Raw genomic sequence first — 24,532 nt, forward strand, 5'->3', positions numbered from 1 at the left:
CATCACCTCTTGCCTAAGACTTTCAAAGCCATCTATCTCATGGCTCCCAGGATAGAGCCCTAGGTCCTTACCGTGGTTAAGGAGGTTCTGCCCACCTACAACTCCCTAACTGTGTAATCTCAAGCCACACTGGAATCTCCATGTCCCCCAAAGGAGTCATGCTCCCTTCTGCCCCCAGGGCCTTTGCACAAGCTGGCCCTTTGCCACAAATGTGCCTCTCCCCTTTCCCCTAGTAAACCCTTGCTCAGCCTTCACATCATTGTCAGGGTGTCACTCTGTCAACAACTTGGTCAAGACCCCTGTTGTAAACCGTCAGAGATCCACGTACCTTGCCCTCCTATGCCCAAGTCTGCTGTAATCTATTTAATCTAGATGTGTAATCACACTTATTTGTGGGATACATTGTCCTAGTATCTGAATTCCTCCCATGACTATGAGCTCCTCAAGGTTGAATCTTTGCCTTTCTGCTCACCAGTGATTCCCCTCTCACAGGGCCTGGCGCATAGATCTGATGGATACGTGCTCTGACACCTAATCAATATGGACCCAGCCTCACATTCTCAGGCCTCCCTCTGGCTCTGATTCCTGCTTTGGCATCACTATACGTGGCTCCCTTCATGGGCTCTAAGCTGCAGCCACCACTGGGTACCTTGGTCTTTTCTCTGGCACTCCTCCTATGTCCTGGAATGTTGTAATGGGTCGAATTATGTCCCTTGAAAGAGACATGCTGAAACCCTAACTCCTGGTATCTCAGAATGTGATCTTATTTGAAGACCGGATCCGTACAGAGGTAATTAAATTAAAATGCAGTCATTGGGGTGGGCCCTAATCCAAGATGATAAAAAGGGGGGAAATCTGGATACAAGACACATGTGCACATGGGAACAGCCAGATGAAGACTGGACTCATGCTGCCACCAGCCAAGGAACTACCAGAAGCTGGGAGAGAGGCGAGAACATTCCCCAGAGGCTTCAGAGGGAGCATGGCCAGGCCAGCACATTGATCTTGGACTTCTAGCCTCCGGAACTGTGAGATAACCCATTTCTGTTGTGTCCATCTATCAGTTCATGGTACTTTGTTGATGGCAGCCCTAGGGAATGAATACAAATGTTCTTCACACAGGCTGACGAATCTATCCATCTCCATTTCTACCCACTGGGGAGCCCTCTGAAGCCAACCAGCTCAGGCTGAAACACCATCCCCTGGTGGAATTTTCCTTATCTTCTGACCCCATCCAGTACCCCTCTCTAGATCCCTTTAAATTCACCTCTCAGCGCCAGGGGCTGTTTGGGGCGAACTCTAGAAATGCACTCTGCTCCAGAAAATGTATTCAAGGATTCAAGTGACTCACTTCATGGTGGGATTCTATTTTCACTCAACTCAACATTTATTGACCATCACCTGTGTGCCAGGCACTGAACATAGAAAGTGGAGAAGGTGAGATCTCTACTCCCGTAGAGCTTATCCTCGAGCCTAGAGGAGCAGAGGCAAGCAAGTACAGAAAGAAATTGGCAAGTCAGTTTCCAGTGTGTGAACAAACTTGGAAGAAAATAAAGCAGGAACCAGAAGAGAAGGCAGAGGAAGAGGCAGGAGAGCTCCAGAGGGAGGGATCGGGGAGGCCTTCCTGAGTTCCCAAGGACTGAAAGAGGCAGCTGCACAGAGGGTGTGGGAAGATCGCTCCAGGCAGAAGGAACCACCTGTGCAAAGGCCCTGGGGACAGAACAGGACATGCCAAGAACAGAAAGTCCATGGGGGCTGGAGCAGACGGAGCCAAAGAATTATGAGCCCTGATTCATTCCTATTTTCTTCTTTGCCCATTCTCCACACAGATTTTCTGCACTGAATCACTTTCAAAATCAGAAACAAAAACGGCGGAGAAAGGCTCAGGGCCTGCAGAGACTGTGCTAGAATGGGTCCCTTTGTCGTGATCTGTCTCCAGCCACTCCCCTTCCATCTAAGGGCGCTTTGCTGACTCCAGATGTTCTCAAAGTTTGTGCTAACAATCCTGCACCCTCTCTCACCTCTGGTGCAGCATCAGGCAACCAGGCCCCAGCTGCTTTGGCCAAAGAAACTCTCACACTGAGAACTGCTCTGCACTTGGTCTGGCCGCCAGCCCCTCCTCCATTCCCCCTACATGGCCTGGGCTTGGCCTTTGGCCAAATAAAACCCTCCCAATTCCCCAGCGGTCCATCCTGCTCCCCTCGAGGCCTTTGCATATTCTGTGCCTCTTCCCAGAGCACGCCCCCTCCCCACCTTGGCCCGGCCAACCCCTGCTCATTCCCAGGACTCCTTTTCCTCCAGGAAGACCCCTCAGTCAGGTCACATGCCCTGGGAGTGTGTTCCCATGGCTGCCAGCAGCACCACCCCAAATTCTAATAGCCTGGGGCTATAGACACATTTTGGAAGGGCTTCCTAGCCCACAAGCTGCCCTTCTTGGAGAATTGTCCTCTCCCTCAAGCAGTGGCCCAGGGCCAGGGGGAACCAGAGCAGAGGTGGACATCTATACCATTGGATGCTTTCTTCTTGGGCTTTGGAATTGGAACTGGAAGATGTTGGTCATGTTTCCCTCTTGGTGAACGAGGGAGAACAGACCGGGAAGGGAACTGTGGGTCTTCCAAGCTTGACCAAGGGCCGGAAGGCCAAGGAGGCTTCCTCCTCCTCCTTCCTGCTCACAGCCCTTGGAGAATCCCCTCTGCTCCTGGGACATGATGGGGTACACTCACACAGCCCCAGGCAAGCCATGCTCTCTGTATAACGTGGGACCTGTCTTCACGATGTCCCCCCACGCCCACAAGAAGCTTCACACTTCTTCCCACTCTGGGCACTAAGGAGAAGGTGATCCAGGAAGGAAGGGGCAGAATAGGAGGGGGTTTGTAGCCCCCACAGGGGCTCCTCGCTGACATGCTCTGTCTTGCACCAGCTGTCAGCACCAGCTAAGAGGAAAGGGCTCAGGTTTCTGAGTTAGCCACACTCAGACTTTAAGAGATAGCCAGTAGGGGCTCCAATAAGGCCCCCACAGGCTACTTACTAGCATAAGACCATAGGATAATCTCTGAACCAAGTCCAAGTTTCCTCTCTGGGTTTCCTGTCAGGATTCAGTAAGCTAATGCAGGTGAAGGGCTGGCACTGTGGCCAGCACAAAGCATGCTCCATCGGCAATAATTGTTGTCCTTGTTATGAAACAGTGAGTGAGCTCCCCGTCACTGAGGGTGTGTAAGCAGAGGACTGGGGAGCAGCTGTCAAGGATGCTACAAAGGGCATCCGAGGCTGGGTGAGAGGAGAGACTCATTGACATCAAAACTTCTCAGTCTCAAAGTTCTCCCAGTTTCCTTCCTCCAGCAACCCATCTCCGGCCAACACTGCCGCACCGCTCAGCTGAGCCCGATTGCACAGGGCGGGCAAAATGTCAGAAATTTCCCCCAGAGACAGAGGAAGGGGTTTTTGTGGGTTTTTCTCTTTTCCTCTTGCTTGCCGGAAGCACCGGGTCAATAAAACTCCAGCAAAATGCCCCGCCCACCACACCAGCAAGAGGCGCTCAGCCACCCCCGTCACTGGGCCACAGAGAGAGAACGTGGGGGGAGGGCAGCCCTCTCTTCCCAAGTCACAGCATAGAAGTGGAGGGCGCCAGGATGCAGGTGTTACTCTTTCTCCGCCCACTACACCCTGTGGGGACTGCGCCAGGCAGGGGTGAAGGAAGCTGGAGGGGCTGGGAAGAAAGTGTCTGTCTTTCTTCCTGCAGCTGGAATTATGGGTCCCGTGTTAAGTCACAGAGCCCTGTGTTGCAGTTGTCCTGACTGCTGTTGTCCTGGGGAGAAGCAGCGTGCCCCCCGCCCCCCAGCACTGGGCTGGTGAGGGAAGGCTTCCTGGAGGAGGCAGTACCGGGACTGCAGGAGGTGGCGGCGGTGGGAGAGGGCATCCCAGGGCAGACAGGCATGTCAAAGGCCTAGAGACTTGAAATGGGAGGGGGATGGTGCTGTGGCCCAGCTGTGGCCCCCTCCATGCTGAAGCCCTAACCCCCAGTGTGACTTTATCTGGAGACAGGGTCTTCAGGAGGTAATTAAGGACAAATGCGGTCAGGAGAGTGGAGCTCTGATCCGACAGGGTTGGTGGTCCTTACAAGAGAAAAAGGGAAATGTATCTCTTTTCTTGCTCGCTCTCTCTCTCTCTCTCTTCCCCACTCCTCTCTCTCCTTCAGCCATGACAAGGGAGCTGTCTGCAAGCCAAGAAGAGGAGCTTTACACCAGAAGCCCTGCTGGAAACTTGGTCTTGGACTTTCTGCCTTCCAGAATGGTCTGGAAACAAATGTCCATTGTGGACGTGCCCCACTCCCACACCCACACCCCAGCCCCACTCCCCATCTGTGGTGTTTTGTTATGGCAGCAAGAGCAGCCTGAGCCAGATGGGGGCATGAGTAGGGGACAGGTGGCAGAAGGAATGGGGAGGGGGTGAAGGACATGGGATGGGGGAGGGGTGGGCAGGTAAGAGAGTGGGTGAAGGGTTAGGTGGGGGATGGGCAGGCTTATGGGGAGTTGGTGAGGGGGCTGGCCAGTCAGGCACAGGAGTCCCAGGCACTAAGGGAAACACAGGCGCCCACCTCGTATGTACTTCAAAACCCACACTAACCCATAAAATAAAGGTGAGAAAATCCAATAAATTTCTACTCTTTTCCCTACCATGACAACTTTGAAACATTTTTGGAAATAGAAAATATCCAATTCTTTTCCAAAATGTTGTTCTGGGTCCTTGCGGGGCAGGGGGCGCTGAGCTTGGGCTCGGTCCACCCTTGCGGTGGAGCAGAGAGGCTGTAGGTCTAGGGACAGACTGGGCTTCCCGTCCGGCTCAGGCCACTTACCCTGGATGATTTTGTGCACCATGGCCGGGAGCCACCCTCCAGACAGCAAAGCTGGCGGGCTGAGAGGATGGCTAGGTGAGCTCCTACCTATCCCGAAATCACCCGCCACTTCCAGTGGCCTCCTGTCCTCCAAGCACGAGGCAGTCCTCACGCCCTCCACAGTCAGAATTAGCATCTTTCCCACTCAAGGCTGCACCCGAGATCAGAGACCATAGTTCAGCTCTAGCTCGTGTCCCACCCAGCCAAGGCCACTGGAAGTGCCTTGGGAATTCTGGTAACAACCACAAGGATGACAGCCTCACCACCCCGTTCTGGCCGCTCGCCTCTTCGGGCCAGAGCCGCCCCAGCCCAGTGAGCGAGAGGCAAGCTGCTATTCTACTCAGAGCCAGTCATGGTGCTGGTGCTGGGTGAGCCTCCCAGGAATGGGCGCCGAGCAGGGAGCCTGGTTCCAGAGAGATTTAGGGCTCAGCTGCCCCAGAGATAAATGCATGTTCTGGGCTGGAAAAGATGAGGACTGCAAAGGGCTTCCAGACTCAGAAATGAGGGGCAGTCTGGGGGTGTCGAGAGCCCAGGCTCCAGGGTCACAGAACCCTGGGCTCCAGTCCCCAGCCCCCTGCCAGCTCCCCCATTTCCCAGCTCTGTGACCTTGGGCCAGCTACCCAAGCTTACAGGACCCTCAACAGCCTCATCTACAAAATGGGATTAATAAAGGATGCTGTGGAGCTCGTGCAATGCTTCTGAGGCTCTCAGACCGGCGTGCGTATGGTAAGGGTTCATAAGGAACTAAGAGCAAAAGCTTCAGAAATCTAGAGCCAACGTGACGATGACAACATGGGCTTTCATCTTGCCCATTCACCAATCACCCCAGAGTTTTATACCATGGGGACAAAAATCCGCCCCCCACCCCGTCCTTCCCCAGCACCCCCACTCACCCTCGGGGCAGCGGTAACAGCACCTCCCAGTAGTCTGGTCGTAGGAGTGGTTGGGGCCTTCTTCGCAGGCGTTCCTCCGAACTCCATCCTGAGGACAGGATACGTTGGTGAGACCAGGCTGGTCCCAGACACAGACCCCTCCTGCCCCTCGGATCCCAGGAGGCCAGGTCTCCACTCACTGTCAGCACCAGGCCTGAGACAGAGCCTCGAGTTTTAGAGGAGAATCCGGACAGGAACACCTGATCTCACACCTGCCTCCGACCCCCTCCATTGGGAGGGGGGAGTGTGATGGCAAGTCCAGCCTTCCAGAATTCAGCCCCAAACCTGGCTCTGCCCTCTCCTCTCATGCTCACACCCAACCCATCAGCAAACTCTCTTGGCCTCTTTGGACCAATGTTCTCCCCGCCCCCACCTCCTCCACCTGGTCCCGGGCCCCATCCTCTCTCCCCTGGATTAGTTAATTCAGTTGCCTCCTATCTGGCCTCTGACATGGACCCAGCAATATGGCAAATCTGTTTGTTGTGGTCTAACATGCTCTACAGGAAAGTGCACACATCTCAAGGACATACCCACTGAATTATTCCAGTGTGACCATGTCTCACAGCTGGCACCCAGGTCAAGAACCAGGATGTTGCTGGCACCTGGCACCCTCCCTCGTGCCCCTTTCCATGAACTACTTGCAAAAGGCACCCGCTAACCCAACTTCTCTACCGTAGACTGGTCTTGTTCAGCTTTTGAGTTTCAATGGGTAGAATGATCTCTGTTCTCTTGCAACTGGCTTCTTTAACTCAACATTACACTTTGTTGCAAAGCCTGTTGCATTACACAGTTTGTTGCAAATGGCAGCCGTTCCTTCAAGTTCATTGCTGCGTAGTGCAATGAATGAATAGGCACAATTGATTTATCTAGTCTACTCTTGATGGACCTTAGTGTTGTTTCACTCCTGATTATTATGAATAATGCCACTAGGAACAGCCCTATACATACATTTTGGTGCACAAATGTACACATTTCTATTGGACTCCACCCCGGGGTGGGGGCGGGAATTGCTTGGTCATAAAGTGCGGTATGCTCAGCTTTGATAGAATCCCCATAGTTTTCTAAACTGACCCTTCGCTGCCGTGTGTAAGTGTTCCAATGGCTCCCCATCCTTGTCAACATTTGGTAGAGTCTGTTTTAAAAATTTTAGCCATGGTGCTGAGTGTGCAACGGCCTTACATTGTATCCTTTATGTTGCGTTTCTCAGGGGCATAAGGATGTTGAGTATCTTTTCACATGTTTGTTAGCCTTTTGGATATTGTCTTTTATAAGACCTGAATGAGGTCTTCTTCTTCTTCTCCTTCTTCTTCTTCTTCTTCTTCTTCTTCTTCTTCTTCTTCTTCTTCTTCTTCTTCTTCTTCTTCTTCTTCTTCTTCTTCTTTTTTTTTAAGTTGGATTGTCTGACTTTTCTTATTGATGTGTGGGAACTCTTTATATATTCTGGATACAAACCCTTTGGTAAATAAATGAATAATAAATACCTTCTCCCCTTCTGTGGCTGGCCTTTTCACTTTCTTAAGGGATCCCCCCCTTTTTAAATATTTTATTTATTTTGTTTCAGAAAGAGAGAGAGAAAGAGCATGTGAGTCCAGGGAGGGGGAGAGGGAGAGGGAAGAGAGAATCCCAAGCAGACTCCACACAGAGCATGGAGCCTGCTGCAGGGCTTGATACTAAGATTCTGAGATCATGACCTCAGATGAAACCAAGAGTCAGATGCTCAACTGACTGAGCCACCCCAGGTGCCACTCTTAAGGGAGACTTTTTTTTAATTAGTTTATTTTTTAAGATTATTTATTTAAGAGAGAACAAGTGAGAGAGAGAGAGAGAAAGAGAAGGGGGAGGGGCAGAAGGAGAGGGAGAAGCAGACACCCCACTGAGCATGGAGCCCAATATGGGACTCAATCCAGGGACCCTGGGATCATGACCTGAGTGGAAGGCAGCCGCTTAATGAACTGAGCCACAAAAGGCACCCAGGGAGCCTTTTGATGAACAGAAGTTCTTAGTATTGAGGGACAATTTATTCATCTTTTCTTTCATGGTCAATGTCCTTTATAAGAAATACTTGCAAGCCCAATGTCATTCAGATGCTCTCCCACATTACCTGCTCGATGATATCCCTTAACCTTCCTTGTCAGGTTTCATTTTGGCACATGGTGTAAAGCAGGGGTCAACACTCACTTTTTTCAGGACTACACATTTTAACAAGTTCCCCCATAGACTGCCAGGACTCTTTAAAAGTTAAGTCCCGGGTGCCTGGATGGCTCAGTGCGTTGGGCCTCTGCCTTTGACTCGGGTCATGATCCCCGGGTCCTGGGATCAAGCCCCGCATCCGGCTCTCTGCTCAGCAGAGGGTCTGCCTCCCCCACCACCCACCTGCCTCTCTGCCTACTTGTGATCTCTCTGTCAAATAAATAAATAAAATCTTTTAAAAATAAATAAATAAATAAATAAATAAAAATAAAAGTTAAGTCCCTTTGTCAGAAGGAGCTTGAGAGAAGAAAATCTCTGCTGACATCCTGGGGGAGGAACTTTGTCCTTCTGGTGGAATGAAAGGGGAGCATGGGGTACCTGGTGGCTTGGTCAGTTAAGCATCTGCCTTCAGCTCAGGTCACGATCCCAGGGTCCTGAGATCGAGTCCTGCGTAGGGCTCCTGGCTCAGCAGGGAGCCCCTCTATCTCTACCACTTCCCCCTGCTCATGCTCGCTCTCTCTCTCTCTCTCTCCCTCTAAAATAAATAAAATGAAAGAAAGAAAGAAAGAAAGGAAGGAAGGAAGGAAGGAAGGAAGGAAGGAAGGAAAAACATGAAGCAGGTTTCTAGGCTCCAGGAAGGGAGACAAGAGGAAGAGGGGAGAGGGAAGAGGGAGCTGTGTCCCACCTCTGTATCAGCAGCCTCCCGGGCAGGCAGTGCCAGATGAATGAGATGAATGGGCTTTCTTGGTTTGGGGAGAAAACAGAAGGCGTCTCCTAACCCTCCCCCCATAGGGGAGATGCCTGGCTGGTCTGAGGGGCTTCTCTACTCTTCTCTCCAGCCAAGGGAACAGTGAACACTAATGAATGAGTCCTTCCATCATGTCAGAGAGCAGGAGAAGGCCAGTGTGGCTGGAAGATGGATATGTAGAGTCTTGATTACATTATCCTTTTTTTCCCTCTTTTTGCGCATCTGAAATGTTACCATATAAATGGGAAGTCAATGTAACCTGACATTTGCGCCCCACCAGTCCTGTGGCACTTGTGTACCTCCTTTCTCACTTAATCCAGAGCCCCAGGACTTGAGGCCACGACTGGAGGACACTCTCTTTACCCACCCACACCCTGCCCCCTCCCTCCAGCAGGACCTCCTTCTTCTCCTGAAAACTGGGGAGCTTCTGCGAGCCTCGCTAGGGACAGAGACCTGCCTGACCCCCAACATTCAACCAAGTGAGCTTGGATGCCTACTGGTGGAGCTGGGTGGGGGGTGCAAAAGTTCAGGCCTGCTGAGTGTGGGGAAAATTCTGGGTCGCTGGCCTGGGTTTTCCCCTTCTGGCTGCCCACTCATCTTATTGATAATTATGGACTCTGAGGAGGCTGTAGGTCCAGGCCCTTCTCTCTCCAGGGTCTTGGCGGGGTGTGTGTGTGGGGGGGGGTGCTGTGCAGCTGACAGTAGCCTGAATTCTTACCCTCCACTTCCTGCTACCACATCCTGAGTCAGTGGGGGACGGTGGACGGTGCAGAAAAGAATAGGGAATCCAGGGTATTGCCCGTCATGCCCTCCTCCCCAGTCACACATCTCCTCCTTTATGCCACTGACAGCCCTCTCGGGCCAGATCACCCCTCCCCCATGATACCGATGAGGAAACTACAGCTCAGAGAGGCTCAGTCACCCACCTGAGGTCACACAGCAACTAAGTGCCAAGAGGATATCTGAGCTTCACTGTGTCCCCAGTTCTCTCCCCCTCTCTGGGCCACAGGCTGCCCCTCTAAAATAAAGACAGTCTATTGTGCTGGGAAGGGCACCGTATCACATCTGTGGTCTCTTTCTACCTGAAGTCCATAGTCTGAATCAAATCATGAGGACACAGCAAATAAACCCAAGCTGAGGGGCTTTCTACAAAACAACTGGCCTGGACTCTTTGCGTGAAAGAGAAAGAAGAGCTATGGAATGTTCCAGAATAGGGAGACTAATGGGACAGTGTGGCTGAATGCAATGTCTGGAATGGATTCTGAATCTGAGTGGGGCTATAAAAGAGAATATTGACATAGATGGTGACATTTGAATATGGTCTTTATATTTGATTCTGTGTTCTTCATGTCTACATGCAAGGAGAGAGAAAGATAAAGAAATTGTACAAAACCACACCGGCCAGTAACAGGTGCTCAAAAAAGAGATGGCAACAATTTTCACAATAAACCTTGTCAATCCAAGGCTGCCACCAGGGGGCGCTGGGCCCTCAGCCAGGATGCCCTGGAAGGAGAGTGGGGGCCTCATTCTCATGTGGGGCTTGTGGAGGAAGAGGGACAGAGGCTGAGTCCAGGGGGAGGCACAGCTCAGCGCCCTCCCCCAGCATCCACCACAGATGCCCCCAGACCGCTGTGGCTGACCTTCTCCGGCAGAGACAGTGGGGAATTTTTTTGCCTATGACGTCATGCATGGTTTTACAGGCGCCCAGAAATGGGGCCAGAGCAGTGCACACGTGCTGTAGAAGTCACAACAACAGTTGTTGAACCCAACAGTCCTGAGAGACCCTACTACCCCAGAAACTGATCTCGGAGTGGAGAAGGACCTGCCCAACGTAGGTGGCAGGCAGGATCTGAGTTGGGGTCAGGGGACTCCTGACCACCCCGACCACTCCATGGGGGCATTGAGCCCCTATTGCCCATCAGAGAGCTGACCTGCTCCCCGAATACTCTCTAGGAGCTGCTGCTCCCGTGTGGGAGACAACCCCACTAGAGAGAGGTGGCATCTGGCGTCCTAAGCTTCACCTACGCAGCGCCGTGATGCCCAGAAGCTAGCCCAGTCCTACGCCCCAGAGCCTCACCTCTGGCCCTGCTCTTTCCTATTCCTCTGCAATCTCCCCGTTGGCCCCCAGGTTGCCCTGCACCACTGCCCATTCACATAGGCCCTTCCCCTTCAGCACTAGGGCAGCCCCAAGAAGGCTGACCCCCTGGACACTGGGGCGTCATCAATCTCCCCTGGCCACTGGTCCAGACCCTGGATGGCCCATCAGTTCCTGCTGCCCCTGGGGAACTGGCCTTGGCATCAGTTTCTGATGCCCCTGGAAGAGAAGGGGCATCAGAAAGGAGAGAGTGGGAGGGGGAAGCCCAGGGACTGCAAGGGGGGCTTTTGGGTGGGGTTCCCCAGCAGGCTTGAGGCAGAGCGAGGTGTCCACAGAGTAATGAGCTGTGCAACCAGAGGACTGGGGCCTGACCTTGGTGGCATCAAGATAAAAAGAGAGTGGCCTGAAACCTTTCCATTTCTAAACCTGCCTGTTTTCAGGCTGGTTTGGTTTTCCCTACAAAACCTGGTAAATTTCACTTTCAAAAAGCCCCACCTGGTTTTGGCTGCCTAGAAGCGAACAGGAGCTGGGCTGCACCTGCAGGAACCAAGAGGCTAGAGGTGGGGGGCTGGAGGCTAGGGGAGCCAGATCAAATGCAAAATGCACAAAGGGACCAGAGGCAGGCAGAGCTGGGAGAAGCATCCCACCCCTAGCCCAGGCAATCGCTGCCTCTGTCATTCAAGGTGAGATGCCTGGGCTAGGAGCAGCTAAAGATGCAAAATCTCAGGTCCCACTCCATTTTACATCTGCCCCATTTTGCAGGTGGGGAAACCGAGGCACAGGAAGGTTAAGAAACTTGCCTGGACAGTGTTGGCCCCGGGATCTGGACCGACCCATCTTGTGTGAGCTCTGATCCACCACGTTCTGTGTCAATAGTTCTGCCTGCTTAACCCCCAGTGCTACCCTCAAGTTCACCAGCGCTTCCTCACCACCCCCCAGCATGCACTTGCCGGGAGCCATCCAAGGCCCTCCTCCTATCCGCCCCGGGCCCCATGCCCCACTCACAGCGCAGATGCCAGACGGATCTTCTCAGACACAGGCCTGGTCTCCTCCCTGCCCCCTGCTGAAGGGTTCCAATGAAACTATGAATAAAGTCCACAGTGCGGGCAGTGGCCCAGGAGACCCAGCTGGCCTGTTCATCCTCTAGCACCTTCTCCCACCTTCTTCCTGTCCCCACTTCTACCCCTACCCTCATGTCCTCCGTCCGGCATCCTTGGACACGGTCCTGCCTGACCACCCCATTCTCTCCTTGTCCAGCACCCTCTCCTACTGGTCTTTCGAGCCACTCCCTCAGAGACCCCTCCCTTTTCACCCCACCCCCAAGTCCAGGTCAAGTGTCAGCCGGCCAAAATCAAGGTGTGGGCAGGCGGCATCCTTGCCAGCAGCTGTGGGGGGAGACTCCATTTCCTTGCCATGAAAACCGAGGTCCCACCTCTATGCGGCCCGTCAGCGAAGACCCACCTTCTGGAAACTGCTGTGTTGCCTGGATGGCATTGCTTGGCATACTGCCCCCCTCCTCCTTCTGCAAAGGCCACACTGGTGGGGCAAATCCTTCTGTCACATCTCCCTCTCCTTCCCTATCGTCTCTCCCTGACACAGCCAGGAAAGATCCTTCTTTGAAGGATTCTTACGAGGACAGTGGGCCCCCCTGTATACTCCACGCCGATCTCCCCCGTCACGGTCTCTACCCTTAACCACAGGCACGAAGTCCCCTCTTCCAGGTAAGGGCACATATTCACAGATTCCAGGGCTTAGGACACGGATGTTTTAAGGGACCAGTATTCTGCTGACTACAGCCCTGGGTTATTCTGTCAGTAGACTGGGTTTGGTCATATCCCCGTCCTGGGGGATTCTGAGCCCCGCTCTCTACCCACAGGGCTAGCTAGAGCTCCAGGCCAAGAGACCACCTAAAATTGAAGTCGTGCTCCTCCCTAACCCTAACCTCCACATCCGTCCTTGATCTCACGCCCAAGAGCAGGAGACGGCGGGGGTGAGGGGGGGGATCTCTCCCCCAGTTCCCACCCCTGGCTTCCAGGGGGCTGCAGGGGGGTATGCAAATGGCTCCATGCAGCCGGGCCTGTGTCTGGAGATAAACCCAAAGACAGCAGATGCAGAAACAGCCCCCAAGGAGGGGGTCTGGCACTCGCTGGCAGAATGCAAGGAACAGCTGAGACCTTCTCTGAGCTGGTGCTCACCAGAACAGTGGCCATCCTTCCCCGCAACTCTCCCCTGCGGGACGGGAGAAGACGAGAAGGCGTCTGTGGTGGGCGGAGGAGCACCCCTCCGAAGATGTCCCCGTCCAAAACCCCAGAAGCGATGATGATACCTCTTTAGGTGGCAGAGGGGAACTGAGGTTGCTAACGAGTGACCCTGAAATGGGATGATCCTAGATGATGCAAGTGAGCCCAGGGCCATCAGAAGCATCCTTGAAAGGGCAGGTGAGTCCGATCAGGGAAAGCTGGGGACGGTCAGAGAGGGGTCTGCGGCCGGCGTGAAGATGGAGGAAGGAGCCTGAGCCCCAGGATGCCCCCAGCAGCTGGGAGGGCAAGGCAACGCATCTCCCGCCTCGAGTCTCCAGAGATTTGCAGGCCTGCCCACACCTCCAGTCCAGCCCAATGCCATTTTGGATTTAGGAACCGCAGATCAGAAAGATAATCCTCTGTGTTGTTCCGAGCCGCTGAATGCGTGGTAATGATGGCCTGGGAGGGAACTCAGCCAGGGCCCCAATCCAGAAGGCCAAGAATAAAGCCACGTTTCCTTCCACTGAGCGTTCCCTAAAGGCCTGCGGGGAACTGGGAGCTGGGCCCGGCGCTGGGGGCCTCAGGAAAAGCCAGTGCCGGACGGTCCCAGCTCACGAACGCAGCTCCCGCGACAGGCCCGCTGGAGACACTACGCACCAGCCTGCAGAACGAAGGCCTGTAGGAGAACCTCGGAGACACAATGAGACAAACACAGGGATCGCCGGCGCCACGCAAGATGCCGCGAGCCTCACGCAACAGGGAGAGAACAGGACCGAGCGTGGGGGATTCACGACACGTTCTCGGAGGAGGGGCGCTTCCACTTTTTCTCGAAGGAAAGTAAGATCTTGGCAGGAGGGAAGGAAGGGGAGAGCTTCCCCGGCAGAAGGCCCCACAGAGAAGAAGGTCTGAAGAGGGAAAAACAGAGTAGTATGGGAAACCGAAGGAGAAGAGGCCCAGGACTCGGGGCCAGATGGGCGGCACGTAGTCGTCATTCCCCACACGGTGTGCCACCAAACACCGGTTCCACCCACCGTCCTCAGGTGACAAGCCAAAAACCCTAAAAAAGAAATACGACCAACCCACCAACCCCTGGATTCCATCTGGGAGGTTAACATTTTAAATCTAGGGCCTTTACTGTGCTTGCTCGCTCTCCGATTCTCCAAGGAAAAGCTGGGGGCCCGAAAGACAAATTGTTTCCCAATCTTAGGTGGTCACAGAACCCTTTCCTCATGGAATGCCTGTTCCCTGGAAGTAACTTTGGGAAATGTTACCTTTGGCAATGGGGAGCCACTGAAGATTATAGAGCAACGGAGACGAGAGGGGATGGACAGCATGGAGGCAAGTCAGTCAACATTACCAAGGTCTGGCCTTGAGTCCAAACTCTGTGACTGCTAGCTCCTCACTTCTCACCGACGCCCCTCCTGCCCGAGAGAACCCCCGGCCCAGCTGCCTGAGCCAGCCATTCAGATCACGGTCCTCCTGAAAGTTCTGGGGCGGCAGCAAAGACTCAGGCTTCACGCTCAGTGAGACCTCGGATGGGATAAAGTCCACCAGCCCTGGGGCCGGCAGACCCAGCAGCAGCAGCCACTGAGGGACACGGCGGCTGCCACGGAAAACTGAATGGCTTTAAAGGATAGGGAGCCCCTCCCCCACCCCTGCCCGGGTACTTTAGCTTTTGTCCGTTCTTGGAGGTGTCTTGGAGGTGTCTTGGATTCGTCCCCGTGTCAGCTCACCTGCTAGAAGGGCCGGCTTGTTTCCGGGACCACCTCTGTCATCCCAGCCTGCACAGGGAGGGGAGCCTGGGACCCGGGATGCAGGGCCCCCCCAATTCCACCACGAGACTGTGTGGACAGAGAGAACTCAGCCTGTCCCAGTGCAGGAACCGCATCTGGCGGGCGCCTCCTGGAAGCCCAGAGACCTTGCATGAAAGCCAACGAGGGAGCTTCAAGAGCGCATGCCCACACCCCCTCGCCGACATGCTGTTCCACCGGGCCATTGGCGAGGACATTGGCCCCCTTCTCTCCTCATCCTCCACCCCCCCTGTCAAAAGCTTTCTCCCTCCAGCGCAGGTGGAGGTGAGCACGGGCCCTTTGTGGGCTCCCACTGGCAGGGGCAGATCTCCCCACAAGCGCTAGTCTCTTTTCTCTGGGTCCCTCTTCCCACACCCTCGGGGGCAAGGATCGGTTCACCTTCATCCTGTACCCTCAGTACCTAGCATTCAAGAGGAGCTTAATAATGGCTTACCTTTCCACAGCACTCCAGCACGGGCCAGGCCCAGAGAAGCTGCTCCTTTATGATTTTATGAATGAATGGGAACTTGGAGGAATATCCCCGAGGACCCAAGAAGTCAGTGAGTAATTGAATTGGGTCGCATAGAAAAGGTCCCTCCCCACCGTGGAGGCCAATGAGAATGCCAGTGATTTTCAACCCTAGACAGCCAAGATTTTGGAATGAGGCCTCCCTCCCTCTGCCCCAACAGCCCCTAGGGGAGGTGGCAGGGGAGAGAGAAGCTGGAGAACTGGTCTTGCCTTGCCGAGCTGCCTTCTTTGACATTCTGTCCCTGAGGTCTGTAGCTCTGGTCCCGCTCAGACCCTGACCCGTCCTGGCACAATTGGCAAGACCATCCTCTGCCTCCTCGTCTGGAAAATGGCGGCCGTGACCCCAGACGGGCCCCCCCCCCAGGATCAGCGCATGAGCCCGATGAGGCCACCCCAGCCAAGCCTGGGCTAAACCAACCATCTGGGCCAATGAACCCCCAGTTTCCGGGGCGACCCAGACCCAGATCTCCCTCAGCCCTGTTTTTCCTTCCGATGATGTTCCGGAGGCAAAAGAGGCCTGGAGGAAGGTGCGTTTGAGCTGAAGAATGAATCACAATCAACCCAAGAAACAAGTCTAGGTCAGAGATGAGTGGGAGCAGAGTCAGAAACTTACAGTAAATGCTGCCCTTCTTCCAGCATTGACTGATCTCAAGCTGACTAATGTCCCCCCCAACCCCGCTCAAACCCCACTGTGCGCTCCTGGCTGCCCAGGCCACTCTCGGAGGAAGGGGAGGCCCTGGAGTGAGACCAGCCCACACCTCCTCCCCCGCGTCATATGGGTCATCCCGCTCTGGGTCCCTTCTGCCTGGTGCATAGGGTGAAATCCTGCATCGGCACAGCCCCGGAGCGGCTGGAAAAGTCCCCTTTCCCAGACAAGCCGGCATGGAGGTGCCTTCCTGCTGGTGCCTAAAACCCACTATTAGCACTCGGCTGTGTGGGGTCACTAGCCCTGGAAAGCCCTGATGGAAGAGAGACACGTAGAGCTTATGAGTCACCCCAGGAAAGCCTCGTTCAGCAGATCCGAGCCCAGCGGGAGCCTCACAGCCTACATCTGGGTGCTGGAGGGAGCTTTGTTGTAGCTTTAGCCCTGGGAGAGGATGACAGGAATTTGAAGTCTGCAGAGGTCACGGAACGACCCTGGGCCTCCCTCCCCTGCCACAACCCACCCACCAACCCCAAGGTGACCGGATGAGGGGGCGAGCGGGAGGCCTGAGGGCAAAGAATTCTGAGGATTCCCATCAGAGTGACCCCAGGTCCCTTCACCAAAACCACTCTTGGGGAGACTGTAGCGCGAGGCATCAGAGGCCCAATCTCTTTCTCAGAAGGTGACACACAGCAGGGAGTCCTTCTGGCCTCAGGTGTCCACCACAAAATGATGGCGTCTCCAAGCAGACGGTGAGAAAAAAGAATTTAAAATTCAACCCCTGACCTGGGATTTTTTTTTTTTCCCTCTTATGACGATTTCCCAAAACTTCGCTGGAATCCCAGAGGCGGAAGAGGCCTTGGGGGAGTCGGAGGACGGCGAGGCCGGGCAGGCAGTCCCCATCCCCCACAGACAGCCGGATTCCTGCCACGAAATGCCCCAGCCTGAGCCCATGAGAGATGCAAATTAAGACAACAAGGATATGGCCCTTTTCACCGGTCACATTGACAAAAATAAAAACTCTGATAAGATCAAAAGTCGGTTAGGATGTGGGGAAGTCACTTAGGCTCAGGCACTGCTTGGGGGGGCTGGGGAGGAAGGGGGATTGTCCAGCCACCCTGGAAGCCCATTTGGTGGCATCTTATCACCTGCATACACTTTCGCCCCGCAACCTCTGCCTCCTCCCGTCAGCTTCTTCCCTGGGGAAAGAAGCGTACACATTCCTACACATTCCCAAAGGCATCCCTGCGACAGGGTCCATTACAATTCCAAACAAGCAAACAACACGGTGGGAGGAAACTTACCACCCATCCATCAGGGACCTAAATAAAGAAAACTATGGAACCCCCATTTGGTAGAATACTATGTAGCATTTCCCAAGATAAACATGGGGGAAAGAGAAATAAAGAGAAACGGGGTTGCCGCGACAGTATTTCTAAGACAAGCTGCCGACATAAAAGCAGAATGAAGAACCGCACGTTCTGTATCATATATGGAAAACCCGACCTACCCGTCTACAGCTAATGAAACATGGGAAGGCGTTTATGAAGTGTGCTTGTCTTCCTTTTCCACCTATACTCCTCCTCCCTCAGCCTGGAGCCCATTCCCCTTCCCTCCTCGCCCCTGCCCGGAGGGTGGGATGAACAGGGCTGACCTCCACAATAGGGCCGCCCTTTTCTCTAGGACTAAAAAGGACGGGCCTGCCCTCCCCGCAACAAACCACTGCTGTTCCCGCCTTTTGGGTTCGCTCAGACCAGTGCCCTGCAGGTGTCTCACGGACACTTACTTGTATCCACCAGGGAATTACGGCCAGCCACAGGCCTCTCTCCTCTTCAGACCCTGTGCTCAGTGCCCTTGGTAAAGTAAACCTTGACCGGTCAGTCCGAGCTCTGCTCCCACCCCATGCCTAGCTCGGTGCTGGCCACCAGGGAAGGGCTCCGTTTTCCTAGAGCAGTCCCCAGATTCGGTTCTGGGGTTTTCCTCCAGCAGACGTCAGCCCCATCGCTGACCTTTTCCAGGGGCGGCCACCTACCACGTGCTCCACGTGCTCCAGGGCCCGGGATCCACGCATTGGTCAGACAGGGGTAAGGGCAAAAGTACGAATCTAGCACCCGTCTAGCACCCTCATTCCCGCGTCTCACCCACACTCAACTTCCCCTCGCCAACCGTTTTAGGGACCAGGGGCCGGTAGCAAGGAGAGCCCCAGCATCAACCTCTTCTGGGCACAGAGGCCCCACCTGGGCTGCCCAGGACCCCCACCCGCGAGGAGCCTACCTCCAGCAGGCAGCCCCTGTTGCTCAATTATTGCTGATTGAATGAATAATTGCGGCATTCTGCCAGGGCGGGGGAAGAGAGCCCCCAGCAGCTGCCTGTCAGCCAACCTCCCACCTGTGAATCCTCTCCCCCTGTTTGTCACCTGTGCCCCCCTCACCCCAGCTGGGCGGTAACGAGGTGCAGAGACTCCCCGAATTCCGCTGTCCCCCCACGCTCCCCACACTGCCAGGGGCGCAGAGCAGCAGTCGCAGGGAGGGGGCTCCGGACCACGGGCGCCTCCCAGGCACCTGCTGCCCTCTTACCTGCGGGAAGGCTCCCAGCACCCCCAGGAGTAGCAGTCCCAGCATGGTGTGGAGGGGGCACATCCCTGGGGCTGGAAGGCTGAGCCGGCTGGGGAGAGGTGCCCACCCAGGCGGCCTGGGAAGCGCGCTGCGCCCACGTGCCGGGCCAGAGCCGGAGCAACACCTGGGTGAACCTGACCGCCAGCAGACTTCCCCCAGCGCACCTCCCCGGCGCCGGCCGCAGCTGTGAAGTCACTTCAAAAGTGGGCTGCTCTTTCTTTGAGGGCTCTGCCTTAACTCTTCCCTTCCCCCACCATCCAGAGGTGCACTGGCACCCAGAGCGGTTTCCAAGAACGCTAAAAAAAAAAAAGAAAAGAAAAGCAAGCGCGGACAAACACGTGCAGAGATGACTCAGGACAAGCCACACTCCCCTCCTGCTCTTTGAAAGACCTGTCCTGATTGGCCAGAAGCCGTTCTCCGGGCTCCAGGGAGTTTGCTGCCGGCCCCGGGGCACTGAGGGCCTGGGAAGGCAGCTCCCCCCCCCCACGCCCCCCAAGACCCTGCCCACCACCCCTGGAGGTGGGGGGAGGCACTCAGGAGATTGGGAGGCTCCAGGCACAATAGTCCCGCCGCACCCCCACCCCAAGATAGGGCTAGACCTGAGTCGATTCTGACATGGGTCAACCCAGACCTTCTCTCTCGCCCTGGGGATTCTTTTAGAAGGGACAGCGGAAGGCAGGGGGCTGCAGAAAAAGCCAACACCCCTGAATAAATAGTTGCTAAAAAATGAATCAATAGATGGATGAGAGGTGTGTGGGTGGGTGAGGGAACAGAGCACCCTGGAGATGGGTGTGTGAGAGGATGGCCGGGCAGGTGCCTCGATGGGTGGACAGGCCGATGGACTGACTAAGGAACTGTTGGACAGAGTATATAGAGCATTTTGTTGTCAATCCACAAATATTTCCCTGCCCTCTGAGAGTTTTCTGCCTAGAGGAAGAGCCTGGAACTCCTACCTAAAAGAAAGAAACCATACAATTCTCATTCAAGTTCGGTTCTCATTTGCAGGGGAATAATTTTCCCTTCCAGTGCTTCTCCACCCCACGAGTTCTCTACTGCTTTCTTTCTACCTTCCAAGCATACATACGGAGCATCCAACAGCCAGACTGCGGGTCACGGGCTCATTTGCTTGTGTTGTATTTTTTTTTTTTTCAGATCTGGAGACAGAGAAATAGGCAGCCAGTTCTAGGGGCTCAGATATAAAATGGCCAGTTGTTTTCCCTGAGCCCAGAACAGCCCCATGGTCCTCAGGATTCTACACCTCGGTCTGTCCCTGCAAGATGTCCCCCATCTTCCAGAAACGCCTTCATCTCCTTGGTCCTAGTGAAGAGGACCTTGGTCTCCACTGAAGAGGAGAAAGAGCAGGCCCAGGCCAGGAGGCTCCAGAAGATGGAAAGTTACCAAGAAAAAACTAGAGATAACCAGAAGCCCTACTGGAAGTAAGAGATAACCAGCCACTTCTCCTTCCATAAACAGGCTCCCTGCATTGCTGGTCCCACCTAATGCAGCCCCGCTCGCCCAGTTTAAACCCACCTACCAGCAGTCCGCATACCCCTTGGAACGTAACTGCTGGCAGTCCCCTGTAAAAACCCCATAACCCCACTGCCCGGGCCCAGAACTTAGAGCACGAGCTCATCCATCCGGGTCCACCAGGGTAAAGTAAATCCGAGTTCTCCTGCTTCTCCGAGTGTCCCTTGGTGTCTCGCAGGTCTGATTATTTTTCCACAACACCGCCAGCAGTCTCCTACCAGAACATTCCATAACTACCCTTCCCGCCCCACCCGACTTTCCTCAAGCTCCTGGATTCTACTTGGAAAAATTTCCTGTAACTGTGCATCCTTCCGGAAGACCCCCTTCTGGGCTCTGCCCTGGGGGAGCGTGCCCTGGCGTGTTTGAGCTGAGACCATGTCAAACAATTACGTGAGTGATCATGGAGGCGACCACTCTTGACTGTTCACGAGCGAGGCAGGGTCAGGAGCAGCCTAGGACACCTGCTTCCCTGTTCAGGGCTTTCTGCTATAGAAGAGCCGATCCTCTGAATAAATAAATTCCAGTGAACCCCCTATGCATAACCAAACACCACCACCAACACGGCCAACCCAGGGGAAATACACACGCATGTCATTACAAGGTTTAAAAATTCCACCTTTCTAGCAAGAGATGCAAATGAATGCAACCTTCATACCTTCTTAGACTTCTTGAATCATCAGGGTTTTTTGTGTTTGTGTGTGCGTGTTGTGTGTGTTTGGTCTTCTTTATTAAAAAACAACCTCGGTAAACTCCAACCCCAGAATGGTGGCGAAATGGGAGTATGCGTTCATACTCTGCTGGGAAGTGTTACACAACATTTTTCAGAAAGCAATATGGCAATTTTTAGCAAAAGCCCCCTACAAAACACACACACACACACACACACACACACACACACTGTTTACAACTTGTGGCTCGTTAATTTCGCCCTAACAAAGAAAAAAGAATCAAGGTAATGGTTGAACTGGAAAAAGATAAAGGGAAACCATACACGCAGTGATGTTTCCTAAAACATTATTTATAAATGTTGGAAATACCCCAAGAATGACAGCAACAGGGGCGAAGCGGACTGTGATACATCTGTTTACTGGAATACGACACATCCACAAACAGCGATTGGAACAGCGATGCTCTAGGAACCTGTGTCTCCCCCCACTACTCCATGTTGCCTTCTTGGGCTTCTTCAGGGACCTTTCAGCCGCTCTCCCCCACACAGAACCCTTGCAGAGGTGCAGTGGCGGGGGTGTTCTCCCATGGAAAATCAGATCATTTCTAAAGACGTACTGACTTAAATAAATAAATCAGATTATTTACTTAATAGCAATAACAATACTGCCTTTTTTTAAAAAGATTTTATTTATTGGACACACAGAGAGAGAGCACAAGAAGGCAGAGAGGCAGGCAGAGAGAGAGGGGGAAGCAGGCTCCCTGCTGAGCAGGGGCTCAATCCCAGGACCCTGGGATCATGACCTGAGCTGAAGGCAGAGGCTCAACCCACTGAGCCACCCAGGCGCCCCAACAATAGCTGCCTTCGAGTGCTTACTTTGTGCTAAGATTTTTTTAGGCATTGGCTCCTTGACTCCTCCGGGAAAGCGCATGAGGAAGATCCTCTTTCGTGCCCTTGACCAGGTGAGGGACCAAGGCCCAGCACAGCGAATCCACTGGGCCAGCGCTCCTCCAAGCCAGTGGTGTTGGAGACCCTGCGTCTCCTGGCTCAGTCCTATGGCTCTAGCTTCCCCTTCCCCCGATGTCCCCTGCTCCAGCCATGCGTGCCATCTGTCCCTGCCATCTCTTTCATGCCTTTACCCATCCCGGTCCTCCGGGAACACACTTTACGACTCCTGTTCACCTTCAGAGCCTGCTCCAGGGTCATCTCCTCGTTTTCACTTTCCCGGAGCCTCCCTTCCCCCTCCCCCTCCCCCAGCCATCTTCCCAGGCAGAATGGCGGTTTCTGTCGTTTTTTTGGTACCTCAATTCTAGAACTGGTCTTTACTGCGTCATGACTGTAATGACTGGTTTGTGTATCCCTCTGTCGCAGGAAACCGTGTGCTTCTGGAGGACCAGGATGCCTTGTGAGTCTGAGACAGTGCCTGGCACAGGGCTGCAGGACCATAGTTGGCCTGCAGAGAGAAGGGCATGCTTGGTGGCCGGAGACCGGGTTGGAGCCCCCAGGAGGTCCAGCCTCTCCTGGAGAAATTGCAGCCTTTGCAGGAAAATGGTGGCTGGTGAGACTCCAGAGAGCAGGCGCTGGATAGAGCCCACTGGGCACCTCCTGTGGGTTCCAGGCCGCTGGCGAACCCCCTAACAAGCGTGAAAGTGCTTTGAAGAACAGGAGGGGAAGTCCCCGGGCCCCATGCACGGCGCGGCAAGCGGCCGGCCCTGCTGTGGGATCACAGGGGCCGTACCTGCCAGAGCGAGCTGCCAGAGCGAAGCCAGTCCCCGGGCCTGCAGAAGGCAGGAAGGTGAGCCGCACCTGCCCACACCGTCTGATCTCAGAGGAAGAGGGCAGAAGGCAGGCATGGCAGGAAGCCCTCCGAAGGACACAGGGAGCCTGTCACCAAAGAGATGCTGAGTAAGACACGAGGTTCCAACTTGGCTCAGGAAATCCAGGGACTTCCCTGACAGCTGGGAACCCTAGTCCCAAATAGCCCCCAAATACCCTCCCCGGATAAAAGGATTCTTTCTGCCACAGGCAGCAGCAGGCAGTGAGGAAGCTGGAACTCGGAAGAGGAAAGCCTGGACCCTCTGGTCTGGTTAGCCCAGCTCCTTTTCTGAGTATGTTTCTTGGGAGCCTTGATGGAAGTAGGACTCTCCATCAGGGGGCTTCTCTGGAGGGATCTACGAGTCGGGCTACCTCCAACTCAAACACCCCAGAAGTCTCCCCAGCTCAAGGCTGGATCCTGGTCACTCAGCTCTGGCTTCTCAGGGGGTGGTGAGTAGTGGCGACTGAGGGCTGGAGGCAGGAAGTTCACTCCTTGAAGTTGGGAAAGAACAAACATTAGGGGTTTCCCAGCTGGCTGGATAAGCTCCAGCACTGCAGAGCCCCCAAGCAGGCTACCCAGGCCCTTGGCCAGACATTTAATCCTGGCAAGAAGATTTCAAGTCAGTATTGCTGTCCCCACTTCACAGATGCAAAAACTGAGGCTCAGAGTAGTTAAGTAACTTGCCTGAGGTCACACAGCTAGAGTGTGGTAGAGCTGGGATTTGGCTCCAGTCCTGCCTGACCTTCGGGGCTCAGCTGCCTTCTTTTCTCCCTCTGTCACCCTTGCTTTCCCAGGAGAAAGAGCACTGGTAAAGGAGTCCTGGTCCAGCCATGTCACAAGGGTTTCTTTTCTCCAAGCGTTATTAGTTCTCTGTTGCTGTGTAACTCAAAACTTAGCAGCTTAAAACAACAAACATTACATCGCTCTGTTTCTGTGGGTCAGCAGCTCAGGAGGGTGATTCTGGCTTAGAGTCTCTCATGACGTTGCCATTAGGATGTCCCCTGGGGTCGCAGTCTTCTGAAGGCTTGGCTGGGACTGGATGCCCTGCTCCCAGCGTCAGCCACTCCCATGACTGTGGGCAGGAGACGTCCGAGTCACGGTGACCCAAGCACGCAACAGGGAAGCCGGCTTCCTCTGGAGCAAGTGATCCCATAGAAAAAGATGGAAGCCACAGGGTCTTATGATCTAGCCTCAGAAGTCATGTTTCGTCACTCCCACACTAGGCTGCCGCTTACAGAGACTGACTCTCCCGGCGTGGGCGGGGACTGCACAGGTGCATGAGTACCCAGAGAAGATCCTAGTCCAGGGGCTACAGGATTCCTTCTCCACCAGGCGTGGATTGGGAAACTGCCGGCCAGCCTTCCAAGGCCTGTGATGAACCCAGAATTAAATTAATTAAATTAATTAAAGCAGAGAAATGTGCCCTTTGCCCCACTGGGGACCCAGGCGCCCGCTCTGGCCCCAGACCTCTCCTTTGGGGACCACAGATGAAACGCTCATAGTCTGGTGTTCCCCTTGCCCAGGGGTGAGTTTACCGTGGCATTCACCGTTCCAGCCCAGAGTGACTCACACAGGGGTTTCGGGCTCCGTGGCAGGTCCACAGGGGAGAGCTCTGGGGTGTCAGAGGTGCCCCCTGGCCCTCCAGGGACGCCAGAGGGGCGACCATCCCCTGCACCTCGGCACAGGCGAGCAGACTGCTGGTCACCCTGCTGTGGGGCCCTTCCCCAGGCCTCAGCGCCCAGGTCCAGGCTCAGTCTTGGCTCCAGCCTGAGAGGTGGCAGCTTGAGGGGTGGGAAGACTAGACGGAGAGAGTAGGGAGCCCGGGTTCTGGGTCTGCATCCAGCCACACG

The 24,532-nt window shown here is 54.5% G+C and overlaps 1 protein-coding gene across 3 annotated transcripts in view; it reads right to left on the minus strand.

The window, feature by feature from the left end:
• Nucleotides 1–18,957, minus strand: part of TNFRSF8 (TNF receptor superfamily member 8) — a 61,953-nt gene extending 42,996 nt beyond the window's left edge. For all 3 annotated transcript variants that reach the window (XM_032302632.1, XM_032302633.1, XM_032302631.1), the window contains exons 1-2: nucleotides 18,634–18,957; nucleotides 5,785–5,872 (exon numbers count right to left, since the gene is read on the minus strand). In XM_032302632.1, the coding sequence (XP_032158523.1) occupies nucleotides 5,785–5,872; nucleotides 18,634–18,696 (151 nt within the window). In that variant the 5' untranslated portion in view covers nucleotides 18,697–18,957. The remainder of the gene's footprint in view (nucleotides 1–5,784; nucleotides 5,873–18,633) is intronic.
• Nucleotides 18,958–24,532: the final 5,575 nt, after the last annotated feature.

The sequence above is a fragment of the Mustela erminea genome, chromosome 10 (genome assembly GCF_009829155.1).
Source record: "Mustela erminea isolate mMusErm1 chromosome 10, mMusErm1.Pri, whole genome shotgun sequence".
In the NCBI taxonomy this organism is placed as follows: domain Eukaryota; kingdom Metazoa; phylum Chordata; class Mammalia; order Carnivora; family Mustelidae; genus Mustela; species Mustela erminea.